The 16,399-nt window shown below is 38.4% G+C and overlaps 1 protein-coding gene across 1 annotated transcript in view; it reads left to right on the top strand.

The window, feature by feature from the left end:
- The window catches only part of LOC148360750 (teneurin-3-like), a 238,694-nt gene that overhangs the window by 111,127 nt on the left and 111,168 nt on the right, over positions 1-16,399 (top strand). The window contains exons 11-13 of the mRNA XM_088341657.1: positions 1,194-1,388; positions 6,109-6,309; positions 9,502-9,687. Coding sequence (XP_088197783.1) covers positions 1,194-1,388; positions 6,109-6,309; positions 9,502-9,687 — 582 coding nt within the window. The remainder of the gene's footprint in view (positions 1-1,193; positions 1,389-6,108; positions 6,310-9,501; positions 9,688-16,399) is intronic.

Genomic DNA, 16,399 nt, shown 5'->3' with positions numbered 1-16,399 from the left:
AGATCGATAAATTCCGTTTCCCGCTTGCCTTTTAATTCTTTTCCTTTTTTGTTTCAATTTTCTTTGAACTTTTTCTTTCTTTTTTGTTACCCCAAAAACCCAATGAAAGGCTGGTCACTTTTTTGATTGCACTACACCATACAGTGACATCTAGTGGTCAAATCTTATTTAATATCCTTAAAAAACAAACAAAAATAAATGGCAAATGGTCTGCATTTATATAGCGCTGTCAAGTCAATGAAGACCTCCCAAAGCACTTTACAATGTGCTTCACACTTACCCATTCACACACACACTCACACTCCAATAGGGAGTCAGCCATGCAAGGCGCCGACCTCCTTATGGGGGGCATTAGGGATTCAGTGTCTTGCCCAAGGACGCGTCGACATATAACAAGCAGGAGCCGGGAATCAAACCTGCGACCTCTTGATCCCAAGACGAGCTCTACCTCCTGAGCTAATGCTGCCCCTTAATAATAAACCCAACCTTGTTGTTTTTTCTTTTTTTCTCTCGTTTTTTTCTTTCTTTTTCTTTGTTTCTTTTCTTTTTATCCGTTTTATCTTTTTTCCAATTCCCCCTTTTTTCTTGCTTTTTCTTTTTCTTCTTTCCTTTTTCTTGCTTTTTTGCTTCCTTTTTTTTTTTTTTTAACTTTTTCTTGCTTTTTTGTTACCCCTAAAAAAACAAAATCCCAGCGAAAGGCTGGTCACTTTGAGTCTTTTACGATTGTACTAAACCATACAGTGATATCTAGTGGTCAAATCTCATATAATATCCTTTAAAAACAAACAAAAAATATTGCTGCGTTCAAACAAAATGAATATGGTGTTCTTTTTCCCTCTTTGCGTTGTTGTAAGGGTGTTTTGTACCATATATGTGATAAAAACCTGAAAGGTAAGCAAGTATAAGGGCAGTAGCTGAGGAGGTAGAGCGCTCGTATTGGGATCAAGGGATCCCAGTTCGAATCCCGGCTCGTCCGTGTAACATGTCGAAGTGTCCTTGGGTAAAACACTGAACCCCTAACACCCCCAATAAGCAGGTTAGCGCCTTTCATGGCTGCAGGGCCGCTATTGGGAAATGTGGAGCACATTGTAAAGCGCTTTGGGAAGTCATTGACTTGAAAAGCGCTCTATAAATGCAGATCATTTCATTTCATAAAGCAGTACTTGATTTAACTTGCATTTCTTTTTTTAAAGCTTCCTGTCCTGTACTGTGCAGCGGGAATGGACAATATTCCCGTGGACGCTGCCAGTGCTATAGTGGGTGGAAAGGAACCGAGTGCGATGTGCCCTACAACCAGTGCATTGACATCCATTGTGGAGGGCATGGCATTTGCATTATGGGGGATTGCATCTGCAATACTGGTTATCAGGGAGACAACTGTGAAGAAGGTAACGTCAACCGACCAATCCGTGTTCTCGTTTGCCCGCGTCCCTGCGTCCTAGACGCATCATTTTTGCTGGGGACGCATAGTCTCAGATCAACGTGCGTCCCCGGGACGCAACTTTTTTGACACCAAATTGTCATTATTACCCGATTACATTTTTTTTAAACAAAGATTTACGGCACTCCAAACTTTTCGTCAGGCAGATCCGGCAGATGTTGTTTTGGTCTCGCGGTTCGAGCTTTTGTCTGCACGCCGATCTCGAGTTGTGTGGTGAAAAGTCCGTCTCTTTTTAGAGAACCGGCTTTTTCGGCTCAACTCTTTCAAGAGAGCCGGCTCTCAAAAGGCTCACTTGCTTTATATTACGAATGATTATGTTGTATAAAGAAGTTAAGAAAAAAATGAAATATAAAAGGAGAAAATTAAAAAAAGACAGGTTTGTGGTTATCCATTTAATCCAACAATAATTTGATGCAGAAAATGAATTCATAATTTGATGATTAAAACTGAATGAATATATAGATTTTTATTATATATTTGTCACCAATTTACAATTTCAACCTCGATAACACTACATTTTGGGGACCCATAGATCTCTGTTGGGACCCATAGATATTTGAGCATGCGAGTCCCCGGGACTCATCACTTTTCATAGGTAAAATGAACACTGACCAATATTGGAAAGACCCACTACCGAACACGCAACTCCCCAAAGATCCAGACAAAAATGGTGCCAAGTTGTTAAGATTCAACATTAGAACTGTAGTAGACACTCAAAACAAGAAGAGAAGACATCAATGGATTTTGAACTTGCAAGTAGAATCAGTGTGAGGAGCCTTCAGATAAGAGAATTCGATTCTGGTCCCTCCCCTAAGTTTCCTCTTTTATTAAACCTTCAAGGTTCCGAAACAAGATCAGCCCTAAGGCGTGTGGGAATCAAAGAACAACATGCAATGATAGCTGCTATGCAATGATAGCTGCAGACGTAATAATCATTTGGTATTGGACTTCATCTTTCCCAGGGATCCTCTGACTTCTTCAAGCTGAGAGCTACTTTTTGTTACTAATTAGCTTAAAATAACAACTTATAATGGTGTTTCTTTGTTAATGCTGGATTAATGATTGAATTTTGGGTAAAAGGGTCTCAGTAAGCCTCTAAAATATGTATTTTACTGACAAATGACCCAGCACTGGTGAGCTATTTTCAGAACAGGTCCACGGGCAATTGAACTGTCCTTATCCATCTGATCCATCCATTATTTCGCTATTTAGAGATTTATTAGAAAATTATTATAAATGGGGACAAAAACCTTGAAAATTGCATGAAAGTGATTACAGTAATCCCTCGGTTATCGCAGTTAATGGGGACCGAGCATACCTGCGAAAACTGAAAATCCGCGAAGTAGCGGCGCCCATTCAAAAATGCTTAAAAAAACGTACACAGGTATACAGTATACCCCCCCTGCCATTAAACCGAAGTGATCGCTGGCATGATGGCAAGGAGTTGTTGGGTGACTCATCCAGAACTCTTCAAACTGGAACTGAATGTACCAAAACATGACCCACAAGTGTAGCCATGTCTTACATCATCAATTTAAACGGAATAGGACTGCGGCGAAACCACTACGAACCATTCGGTATGATTGTATTAACCGCTCTCGACCACATGCAGCCCTCGCAGCTTATTTCGCTTGTTAACACTACCGGTTACATATTGAAAATAAAAACAGTGAAAATGTGATATTTGATGAATGTTTGTGAAGCGTTTTGGGAAACAACAATTAAAAAAATGGTCCGTGTTTATTTTAATGAAAGTGAAAGAGCTACCTTCTGACAATAACAACATACTTTAGCTAGCGGCATCGAACGGCTTTTACAACAAATACACGAAACCACACACAATTAGCCGTGTTTAGGTAGTACAAACAACCGCTCGTTTTTGTATAAAATAGTCAAACTTGAGATGAAATGTGTCAGAAGAGAATATACTTACATCTCGTCGCCGAGTTCCTCCATGATAAACAGCGCCACAGAAGAAGGGGGGTGAGGTGGGGAGGAGTTGAAGGAGGAGGGGGGTGAGCAAAGCGGTAACTCACCATGACTAAGCATTGTGTCAGGGCCTCTCCCTCCCCTTCACAATAAGAGTGTCCACACCGTGTCCTCAGTTGACCTAAGCTCGCGCTTGCTCAAGTCAATAAATGCTTTTATTGAGAAGGTAAGGCATATTTTTTAGACCCGCAAAAGTGGAACCGCGAACTAGCGAGGTTCCACTGTAACCGTGTTTCATTTTGTTGATTGTTTTATCAGCAAAACTAGGCACTATAACAAACATCGATATCGGCGAAGCAAACCACAAAATGTCCATGATGCTAGCTGCTAGTGTTACTGCCTCAGTGAAGCTACCATTAAAGCAGCAAAGTTTAATTATATTGGGAAGTAAATTCCATAGTATTTCAAAGAAAACACCAATCACAGAACGGCTATTCATTAGTTCACAGAAAATGGATGGCTTTTTATGATATCTGAAACGTATTCCGCCATAAACCAATCAATGAATATAAATTAACAAACAATAATATCTGGACTATCAATTAAGTTTTGCTAGGAAATAATACAAAATATATCCAAATAGAGATACATATCCACTACAGTAACTTTAAAACTACAATTCACAATGGTCAGCACACGTTACAGGAATGCTTGATTTGCACATGCACACACAGACTTTAACTAGATTAGTTTCAGATTAATCCAATCCTTTTGAGCTAATCCTTTGTGACTGTGAGAATAACAAGATAGAAGGAGAGCGTGAGAGAGGGAAATCTCCCCCTTAACACTGAAGTTGTGGAATCCTTTCGAAGCCTGCGTGCACACATGCGTATGCGAGTGCCATGCACTAATCCTATTTAGCATTATCTGCAAATGATGTTTAATATGACATGTAGGATTCCCATGAAAAAATAATTAATTCTATTTGAAAATATATGTACAGTGAAGAAAATGATTTGTTGAACACCCTGCTATTTTGCTGTTTCTCCCACTTAAAAATCATGGAAGGGTCTGAAATTTGCATCGTGGTGTATGTCCACTGTGAGGGAGATAAACTAAAAAGAAAAATCCAGAAATCACATTGAGTAACTTTCTACGATTTATATGTGTGATACAACTCCAAATAAGTATTTGAACATCTGTGTATCATCTAGAATTCTGACCCGAAAAGACCTGTTAGAAGTCCACCTGCACTCTATGTATCATCCTGAATCCGATGCACCTGTTACAGGTTGCTAGCTGCATAAAGACACCTGTCCACCCCATAAAATCAATAAAACTTTAACTTGTAACATGGCGAAGAGCTGTCCAAAGACACTAGAGACAAAATTGTACACCTCCACATGGCTGGAAAGGGCTACGGAGCAATTGCCAAGCAGCTTGGTGAAAAAAGGTCCACTGTTGGAGCAATCGTTAGAAAATGGAAGAAGCTAAACATGAAGGTCAATCTCAATCATAGTGGACCCCCATGCAAGATATCACCTCGTGGACATGCACCGTTGCGTCTCAATGATTCTAAGAAAGATGAGGATTCAGAACTACACGACATGAGTTGGTCAATGACCACCGTTTCCAAGGTTACTGTAGGTAATACACTAAGACGTCATTATTTGTAATCATGCATGGCACTAAAGGTTCCCCAAAAACCAGCACATGTCAAGTTCCGACTTAAGTTTGCATAAATCCAATTGGATGATACAGAGAAGACAAGGGAGAAAGTTTTGTGGTCAGATCAGACCAAAATAGAACTTTTTGGTCATAATTCCACGAAGCGTGTTTGGAGGAAGAAGAATGAAAAGCACAATCCGAAGAACACCGTCCCCTACTCAGAAGCATGGGGGTGGTGGGATCATGCTTTGGGGGGTGTCTTGCTGCACATGGGACAGGACGAGTGCACTGGATTAAAGAGAGGATGACTGGGGCTGTGTATTGTGATATTTTGGAGTACAACCTCCTTGCCTCAGTCGGAGCATTGAAGATGGGTCATGGCTGGATCTTCCAACACGACAACGACCCTAAGCACACAGCCAGGAAAACCAAGGAGTGTCTCCGTAAGAAGCATATCAAGGTTCTAGCATGGCCCAGCCAGTCTCCAGACCTGAACCCAATCGAAAATCTTTGGAGGGAGCTCAAACTCCATCTTTCTCAGCGCAGCCCAGAAACCTGACTGATCTGGAGACGATCTGTGTGTAGGAATGGGCCAAAATCCCACCTGCAGTGTGTGCAAACCTGGTGAAAAACTACAGGGAACGTTTGACCTCTGTGATAGCAAACAAAAGCTACTGTATACTTATTCGCAGCTATATCACACACATAAACCGTTAAACAATCATTTATTGTAATTTCTGGATTTTTCTTTTTAGTTTATCTCTCTCACAGTGGACATGCACCTACGATGAAAATTTCAGATCCCTCCTTGTGAGAAATAGCAAAATTGCAGGGTGCTCAAATACTTATTTTCTTCACTGCATATATAATTGATATATTTACTGTTACTGAGCCAAAGGGCAAGAGGTTTCCATTTCTACAGAAATGTATCTAATGATGTCATGATTACATGTTATGTGTGAATATCTAACGGATGTTTCCTCCAGCTTATTATCTAGTGTACATACTTGTTTCTGTATGTTCTGGTAAATTCTTCTTCTAACTCGATCTCTGTTCCTGTTTGTCTACAGTGGATTGCGTAGATTCCAGTTGTTCAGCCCATGGTGTGTGTATTCACGGCGAGTGCCATTGTCAACCAGGCTGGGGTGGAGCAAGCTGTGAAATTGCTAAGGCTATGTGTCCGGACCAATGTTCAGGTCATGGAACGTACAACTCTGAAACTAGTACCTGCAGCTGTGACCAGAATTGGACCGGCACAGATTGCTCCTTAGGTATGTATCATGGTTTATAATCCCCATACACATATTTGGGGATATTTTTGTCGCAGTTTTTAGATGGGCAATGAATTCCAAAAGAAAATCATCTTTATCGTAAATGGCTTATGTCGGGGGTTGGCAACCTACAATGTTGAAAGAGCCATATTAGGCCAAAAAGACTGGAGCCACAAAAAGATGATAAGCCTTATATAAGCCTTATAATGAATGCTATACTTTGAACCTCGGTTTTCGACCATAATCCGTTCCAGAACCCTGTTCGAAAACCGATTTGTTCAATCACCGAAATCGTTTTTCCCATTAAAAGTAATGTAAATCGTTTAAATTCGTTCCAACACCCTGAATGTTTACCATGAACATAAACATTAAGCTAACCCAGGCTAATCGTACATTCGCGTTAGCGTCATCTTCCGTACGAAAGATTACCCTAAAATGAACGTGTAAAAATAAAAAAAAGGATAAAGAAAATAATTATGAATAGGATTTTTTACCTTTGTGGTGGACGATGGGGAGAGAAAAATCATCAAAAGTTTTTCAACCTTTTCCAAAACTTGTGGCAGTTGCTTGCTTATAGCACTAACTTCCTTAGCCGCATCACTCGATTTCACAGCTTCCTTATTCTTTGCTATCGTACTGATCGTAGATTTAGCCATGCTGTATTCCCAAGATCGGAAACTTGTTACACCTCTTTCATATTTAGCTATTATGTCTTTCTTAAAGGCAATAAAAAAATCTTGTTTTTTTCACCTGTAGCAACGTTGCTGCTTGCACCGACCTTCTGAGGTATAATAAGGGGCTAAAACACCCGTACCCCGCTCAGCGTGGCACCCTAGCGTACGCACTCACGCATTACCGGCGTTCGAACTCCGATTTTTTTGACCGAACAGCAAAGCAAGAATTTCTCGAAATTTTGGGTCGGACACCCGATTTGTCCGAACTGAGAGGCGTTCGAAAACCGAGGTTCAACTGTATTAGCATACTATCAAAAGTTGGATGCATCTTTATTAGAGTATTCATGAATTGCATTATGCTTCAGTATTTTGATCAAACTATAGAAATGGAATAAAGAAAAATCAATTTTTATGTCGTTTTTATTTTAAGGACTTTAACTATCCATGTGTTCAAATTTAAATACAAAAAAGCATTACTGGCGAAAAACAGGGATGAAGAAAATGGGATATGAGGGAGATTGGGAATACTGCGTTTAAAACTATGGTTAACTTGTTGTTATTGTTGCTATTATTATATCAGAACTGTTATTATAAATATTATGTTTATTTTTAATGTTGTTATTATCATTGGTGCCGCAGTGACACTTGGTAACTAGGCGCATTATGACGTTGAGGGATGGGTATTGCAAAGATTAGTGTATAAAATATGTGATTATTGTAATTATTATAATTATTGATATCTGACCTATGTAATAAGTATATCCATTAGATTTTGTTACATTAGACATAAGAGGAAAGGATGATTTGTAAAATGTATATAATAGGGAAAATAAAGGGGTGGGAAAAATAAGCATCTGCTTCTGACTACCCCTTTTCGAACATGTTATGTGACATTATTTTGTTGTTGACTCATTGTTTTTGTCCTGTTTTTATTTTAATGTTCGAAATAAAAGTTTTCATTCATAAATTCATTCAAGGAATCAAAAAACAACCACAAAATGGAACGTTCCTCTTATTTGGGCAACAAATAGAGTGCAATAAAACACATTATGTTTTTGGGGTCTGGTCCACTCCTTTCCACCAGAGGGCGCCGATTGGGTTTGGAATTGGTACATGTGTGTCCAATCACCATACCTGTGCCTTGACACCCTGAGCCCCATCATTTTCCACCATTTTTTATTAGCCATACTGCCTTCGCCTTCTTTCCAGTTACATCCTGGTTTGGTTTTTGTGGTTCTGGCAGTTTTCTTGATGTTTTCGACCATTTGTTTGTTAATTTGTTGATGATTTTGTGAATGAATAGAATCACTTTTGAGCACCTTGCTTTACTTCCTGCTTCCTTTTATATTTGTAATTTTGGCTTGGATGCGAGTATATAAGCAGTGTCTGAAATAATGTCTGCCCGGGGCGTGCATCTTTTAGGTCGGGCGTACAAATTACAAAACGTCTCTGCCCGGGTGGTCGACAACTTTTTCAAGAAAAGAAAAGCTTTTTTTTTTTTTTTTTTTCAAATCAAACATTTGCTTTATTCTGATTTTGAAATCTTTATTCAGTTTGGAAATTTTGGAATTTCGGTTCGTTTGGAAATTTGCATACTCGGCAGCCAATCAGAAGCATCGAATAACTTCGTGCTTCCGGACTTTCCCGAGCGTTATAAGGTCGTGCATTTGTATATCATTTTCCAAAGTAGATGCACAGAGAACAGAAGAAAAATGGATGAGTGGTTAGGAATCAAGCCACAACCTCAGGCCCAGAAGAAAGATTCAAAAGAAGCTAACAAAATTGATGACGCTACAAAACGTAAACGTACATTAAAAGCATTGTGGAAAGAGAAGTTCAGGTGGCTTTTAACAGACGACGCAACGCAAACATTGCATGAATGAAGATGAGTCAATACAGGTCCATACTGATGGCCGATGGAAAACAGCGATGTCATATACATGCAATGAATGTTATAAGTAGATTTGTAATAAACTTAATTTTAAAGTGTTGTTCTGTTATAAATTCTGATTATTAATCCTTAAGACTTTGCAACAATGGGTTTTTTTGCGATACGTCGTCTTATTGTGTTTCAAGTTGTGAAAAATGGGGCAGGCAAATAGTAGCAGGCCCTGGTGTCCTGTAACTTTCAGTTTCAGACACTGATATAAGGTAGGGACAATATCTCCATTAGGAGAAATTCAGCGTCCATGTACTCTGCGCTTGAGAAGGCACCACCATATCTATATTCTGTTTCACTTTGTAAGTAGTTCTAGTTTAGTATTCAGCAATTAGTGGAACAATTAATTCATGATCTACCTTTAATAAGTAGTGGAATAACACAATGATACACTTTATAGTTACAGAAGAAGTATTTATGTAAAATAGTATATAAATAACATGTTGCATTACCCGCTATCAGAAAAAGTAACGCTTTCATCCCAACAGGTACCTTATGCATGCATTTTTAAGTGGGAAGAATGTTTGTTCTAATCATTTTCAAACCATGCATGTATTTGCTTTTTCAATTTCCCAACAGAGGTGTGTGAAATGGACTGTGGAAGTCACGGCATATGCTATGGGGGTTTGTGTCGTTGCGAAGAGGGATGGACCGGAGCTGTGTGCGATCAAAAGGCCTGCCATCCATCTTGTAGCAAAAACGGTGTGTGCAAGGAGGGGAAATGTGAGTGTAACCAAGGCTGGACTGGGGAGCACTGTAATATCGGTGAGTTGATTATATATTGTATGTACACTAGCATGCACAACTGTGTAAACAGGAAGTTGAATGCATTGTCTGAAAGAGTGTCATTATATACCGTAAATTCCGGACTATAGAGCGCACCTGATTATAAGCCGCACCCACCACATTTTAAGAGGATAACCGCTTTTGTACTTACACAAGCCGCACCTGTATATAAGCCACATGCGCCCACATTAAAACGTGTAACACAATCACAAAAGTAACCCAAACCCGACTTTAAGTCCCGCGATTGTAACTGAATATAAAGTACACAGTCCAAAAACCACAGCCGGCAAAATGAACGGAAAATGATACCGGTACTTAAGGTTTGATGCAGACCTGCAGAGTCCGGGTCCCGTTGAAAGTAATCCAAGGATAGAAAAGTCTATATTTCCAAAGGTAAGGGTGGGGAAAATATATATCCACTATTGTCCGCTGCGTCCAAAAACACGTCTCACCTTTACTCCACTTCCTGTCAGCCCCCGTTGTTTTCGCCCCTTCTTTTTGATTCGCCCGTGGAAAACATATCAGAATAAGTCTCTAAAATAAATACGTTACAAAAATATACAGTTGCAAATACATATTATACATGGTTACACATATTTACAAAGAAAGACGGTACACCGAGAGAGTTTTCAAAGCTTTAATAATAATAATATAACTTTCATCCGAAACCGTGACTGTGACAGGTAGCAACACGCTACTAGCAACACGCTCGCAACACAGTAAACGGGTCTGTTAAAAAAATATACCGTGCTTGTAAAAATCACGGTAAACCATCCTCATCTTCCTCCTTATAACTGACGCCATCAAAGTCATCTTCCTCAGTCTCGGAAAGAAACTTTGTCATATAGACGTGGTCCCACGCTCCCTTATTCCAAAACACGCTAGCAACACGCTCGCAAAGTAAAGTTTACGTGCAATAGCTCTGTTTCCTTCTTTATCGGATTGCTCGATTGCTTTTAGCTTGAAAGCTGCGTCATGTGCCTTTCTTTTTGCAATTTGCATGATGAGGATATGTCTACGCTAATTTAATTTGAGCACAAGCTAAGAAGTTGCAGTCTTCCTCAGCGCATATATTCCACCGGTCTAAATCTTACCTTTTGTACTCGAGCGCCGCTGGCGGCCGTTAGAAAAGTTACATAAATTGGCCGCATCACTGAATAAGCCGCAGGGTTGAACGTTTGGGGAAAAAGTAGCGGCTTATAGTCCGGAATTTACGGTACTATCGCCAGCACTGCTATTGGTCCTATTAAAAACTTGGTAATCCGATTAACACATAACAATGCAAGCAACATAGTAGGGATTCTAAGCAAACCTTGTTAACGTTGCTACAACACTAAAAGATTAAGGGCGTCTTGAATATGTTTGCCCGTAGCAATACAGGATTACCTCGGTTATCACGGTTAACGGGGGGCAGAACCCCCGCAATGCCCCTTCATAAAAGACTTCCAAGTTAAACTTACCTCAAGATGACGTCCTTAGCGACTGAGAGTATACGACTGTTACAACATAACAATTATAGATCAATAAATATTATTACGAAACATAAAATCGCAGTTAAATGAATGGCCTTTATTGTCATTATACAAAAATTCAACAAAATTGGAGGGTTTCTTCGTTCAGTGTAAGAAAGCTATTTAGAAAACTGCTTGCTAGCATAAGGTATCCTCGGGGTGAGCCAGGTCTCTGTGATGGTTAAATGACAGCATATACCAGCCTATGACAGTCACCCCCACCCAGCGCAATGTTCCCTCTAAGCTGCGTGTGCGTACAATTGTGCACTACCCAGTACTTTTCCGCGCACAAGAAAATCTAGCCGGCTCAAAAAAAATCAGGGCTCGAAATTGCTAATTAAGACGCAAATTAAGTCAAAGTTACAGTGCGTGAAGTTAAAAATACAAGGGTTCCCCTGACGTTGTGTTCTAAATGCGGTATTTTGAAGTCACGAAGTTGAGTAAAGTCAGTAGAGTTTGTCGAGAACCGGCTTCTTCGGCTCGGCTCATTAAAAAGAACCAGCTCTTTCAGGTCCCAAACGGCTCATCAGGTTGTTTTTGCTTCTTTAATCCCTACACGACCAAATATTATGTAAAATTATGCACAAAATGACTTAAAGAAAGGGGGAATAGAACAAAAAAATATACCAGAGTCCGGGTGCCGTTGAAAGTGATCCGAAGAAAAAAAGTGTATATTTGCAAAGGTATGGGTGGGAAAAATATATATCCACTATTGTCCGCCGTGTCCACAAACACTCACCTTTACCGGTCCCCACTCCCCGTCAGCCCGGGTTTGTTACGCCCCTTCTTTTTAATTCGCCCGTCCAAAACATTTTAGAATAAGTGTCCAAAATAAAGAAAGCTTTCTCGCCACTAGTCAAGCCAAGAAGTTGCCGTCTTCCTCGGCGCATATATTCCACCGGTCTACATCTTACCTTTTGTACTCGAGCGCCGCTGGCGGCTGTTAGAAAAATTACATAAATTGGCCGCATCGCTGAATAAGCCGCAGGGTTGAAAGTCTGGGGAAAAAGTAGCGGCTTATAGTCCGAAATTTACGGTACTTTTATTTTTTTAACTGCAAATTGGCTTCACAAATCACTTCACAAACATACGGCCCACGGGCCATATCCGGTACGTTGGATGATTTAACATTTAATATGCACTTTCTTTTGTGCCTGTAGTAGTTTGCGTGCACGGACTGGGCAAGCGAGTTGTCATGAGCAGTGAGTGGTCTCTAGGTATAGCCTCTGGGACAGCTCGTGAACTGGATTTTCCTTCGTATAGCGAGCAGAGTTTTTGTTTAAAACTCTTATGCCGAAATGATTACGCTTAAAGGGGCTCGTATCAAGAGGTACCGCTGTTAATCCAAAGGTTACAAGAATTTTCAAGGACACCCAATGTCGTCTCAAAATTTGTGTCCCATTATCCTTTTTTTCCTAAACTTTGAGTCGAATTCTCAATATTCTTCTATTTGCAGTGTCACTGATGAGAAATTGTAGTGCTGGCATTTATTCTGACTCGCCAATACTTTTAAATACTTTCCTTCTTTCCCCATTGTCTTTCTTTCCCTTTCAAAAGCGCACAATCCGGATATTAGAGTAAAAGGTACTGTACTCTGTCCTCCCTTTCTCCTTCAAGTTGTTCCGTCACCATTCTTTGCTTCTCCCATGAAAGCATCTGTTCATTTTCCAGTAATGAACCCAGTAATGACCATCATCAAATACTCTTAATGAACATTGAAGTACATTTTTAGGTAAAGGAAACTATGTTTTGGTACTGTAGGTCAAGGATACCAGCAACTAAGCAATGGACCCCAAAACCCTTAATCATTTCCAAATGATTTTACAAAATTTCAATCTTCAAATGTAGAATTATCCTTTTATTAAGTTACCACTAACTGACTGTTAACACGAGTTGCAAAATGTTTTCCAAAATGGTTATCACACTCTATTTTTAACAGGTTATCTAGGTGTCCTAACTTGCAAAACTTTGTAACTCTCAAACTGTTCGGTCTCAAGCGACCATTTACATGTGGGAGAGCTAATGAAATTTTGACTAATTGTAGGAGGAAATTCAGGCAAAGACTTTTTGAATTTTCTTGACAACTGCAGTTGGAGAAGGGTCCTTCCGTCTTGCCGGCCGCACCCCTTCTAAAAACCCTTCCCCCACTGCACTATATTTCATTCAAGTCCCGGGTTGGACAAAGAAAAAGGAGAAAAGAAACACCCTCTGCCCCTCCCCCTGGAATGGTACCAACAGTATTAAACAAAGAAACAGGATACAATCTGATTAGAAATACAGACTTTTGAGCAAATACGTTTAAGCCTACTTTACACAAACACAAAGCGCTAGAGCTGCAACTTTGAATCGACAAAATCGATTATTAAAACGATTGGCAACGAATTCCACCATCGATTTGTTGTGGCAAACAATTTATGAGCATGTTAAAGTAATGCAAATGTGTGCATTGGATTTTGTTGTGATGTTGTAGTAGCACTTTGGTCCAGCAGAGCGCGCCTCAAGACAGTTTTTACATAATATATCATAGTTTTTTTTCAAATCTTTTTTACTAAACATTGCATCATTACAAATTAAATTTTCATGAAACAGTCAAACATTATAAAGTTAACTATTTTCAAGGGAACAGAAGAAAAAATTGAAAATAAAATAATGAAATAAAGTAAAAAGTACTTATAATATTGGTGACAAACTTGAAATAAGGGGCAGATTTTTAAAAATATTGTCATTTGCACATTCGGAATTTTGATCATATTCAAATATTAAACCAAAAAACATTTGTTGACAGAAAATATTTTGTATAATTGTATTCGTTTTTTGTGGATAAAAAATGTTGCTACACATAAAATACTTTGCTCTTTCTTCATTTTTGTTGTATATTTTTAATATTTTTCTGTTTATTGTGAAATCATTTGACAAACGCTTATAATTTCTTTAATTCTTTTATATTATATAATATTCTGGGGTTTTGTGTTTATATCTGTCAAACATTTAAATATTTGAGTAAGAAGAAGTATATTTAAAATAATTTTTTAAGATCTGATCAATTAATCGTAAAAAATAATTGAACGATTTAATGATTAATAAAAGTAATCGATAGATGCAGTCCTACAAGGATCAGTATCTGACATTTCACATCCAAAGTGGTAGATACTTGTCTTTACAAAGTAGAAATACTCCCGAAAACCAAATACGACATGTTTCAGACACTATTTGCTTTGAAAATTGCCTTAAACATACATAGTCAAGTCAAGTCATGTTTATTTGTATAGCCCTTAATCACAAAGAGTCTCAAACAACTGCACAGAATACCACACAAATATCCTAAAAAATACTACAAATACACAACTACAGTACTACTCCAAAATCAATGTCATATTTAGTGCTTAAAAACGTCCTAAAACTCTTATTTTGCTTTCATTCTGAAAAGAAAAGACTACAAATGTGATACCAAATATGAAAAAAAAATGCTGCTACTGAAATACTAGACATAAATCTACAGTAATATTACAAAAATACAACTAAAAATATACTACTACAGTAATACTATAATATAGAAATACTAACACAGAAATGCTTGCCCAGAGATCATATAAAATTTTGACTCATTTTACAGGACAAGATATAAGAATGTTATACAAACTAATGCCAGCTGCAGTTCTATAAACATAAAAAATTGTTTTCTAAAATGACAAAATCCAATATGGTGACTGTTTTATATCTCTGTGAGGTTTTCTTTCCCTGCACTCCATGTAACTCTTCCCACGTCCTCTCTTTCCTTCCTATACATTGTTTTACTTTCATTGCCGAATTATATTTACCTGCATTTCCTCAGTTTACATTCTCCCTAATTTTCACATTTTCCCTAATTTTCCTCCCTCTCTTCCTGGTGCCCTCTCCTTTTCTCAGGATATAAAGGTAATATATCAAAAGCCTATTTAAAGGAATCCATGTCCCAAAGTACAGACATCTCATAATCCATGGTTTGCTTGTTTTTGCTATTCCAAAATGCTTTTTATGTTTGCATTTTTTCCAAAAATTCATTTTCTATGTATACATTCCTTTTTATCTCTTAAATTTCTGATTATTTTATTTTTTTCGATTGTTGACACGCACATGCACACCGAAGAAAATGTACCAATAATATGTCTGTCCTGTTTTGTTAAACTCCAGAATCTGATGTTCTTTGTGTTAAGCAACTTGCTGTGTTTTCATTCATTTGAACTCATTCAATGCCATAATGTATAAATACATTTTCAACAGTATTGTCCCTGAGTGCCAAAACGTAAAAATATACTTGTTTGATTAAAAAAAACTATTATGAAGGGTTTAGCACTGCATATCGGTGAGTATCAAGCCTCTGTGAATGATTTCAATACAATGAATAACCATGAGATGGTAGGAGTGGCTTCGATTAGATCTTTGTCCACACATCGAGGAAGCCCCCACTTCTTAGTGTTGCTTCCATTAAACGGCGGCCCCCATGTGGCGGCAGTGTGGTGAGAGTAGCAAGATTATTTCACCCGAAACAGAAGATATTTTGTAAATATAACACATAGTTTAATGCATCAGTTCAGTGTTCCTGCCAAAAATCTTATTTTGCAAGCAAAGTGACCTAATGTTTATGGAAAGCATTTTTTAGATATTCAAGGTATGATAAATGCAAAAAAAATAAAATTAAAATAAAACAAACAATAGAAGTTCTGCTTAAAATGCATCCTTTCACAGAAAGTTTATTTACTAACAATTGTAATAGCTAGACTAGACAATTCCCGAGGCAATTGTGAGAGTTGTGATGGATCTGGAAGATTTTACCAGTGTATATATAACCCCGGTTGTTTGCATGTAACTGTTTGGATTTTAAATTCATTGAAATGCATCTGTAGTTCTTAATTTGGTTCTGTGGGGGGACTCCTCCATTAGCATAACTTGTTAGCATGTAGCCATTATCATGTATCCTTTAGCATAACTCGTTAGCATGTAGCCATTACCATAATTTGTTATCTTGAAGCCGTTAGCATGAAGGAGTTAGCATTTAGCAATTAGCATAACCCGTTAGCAAGTAGCTGTTAATATAATTTGTTAGCATGTAGCCATTAGGATTGACCAATTAGCATAATTTGATAGTATGAAGCAGTTGGCATGTAGCCGTTAGGATGAAGTGTTAACATGTAGCCGTTAAT

The sequence above is a fragment of the Urocampus carinirostris genome, chromosome 8 (genome assembly GCF_059441175.1).
Source record: "Urocampus carinirostris isolate Australia breed hairy pipefish chromosome 8, RoL_Ucar_1.0, whole genome shotgun sequence".
In the NCBI taxonomy this organism is placed as follows: Eukaryota; Metazoa; Chordata; class Actinopteri; order Syngnathiformes; family Syngnathidae; genus Urocampus; species Urocampus carinirostris.
Note: the sequence above shows the minus strand (reverse complement) of the source record. Positions and strands in the feature narration are given on the sequence as shown.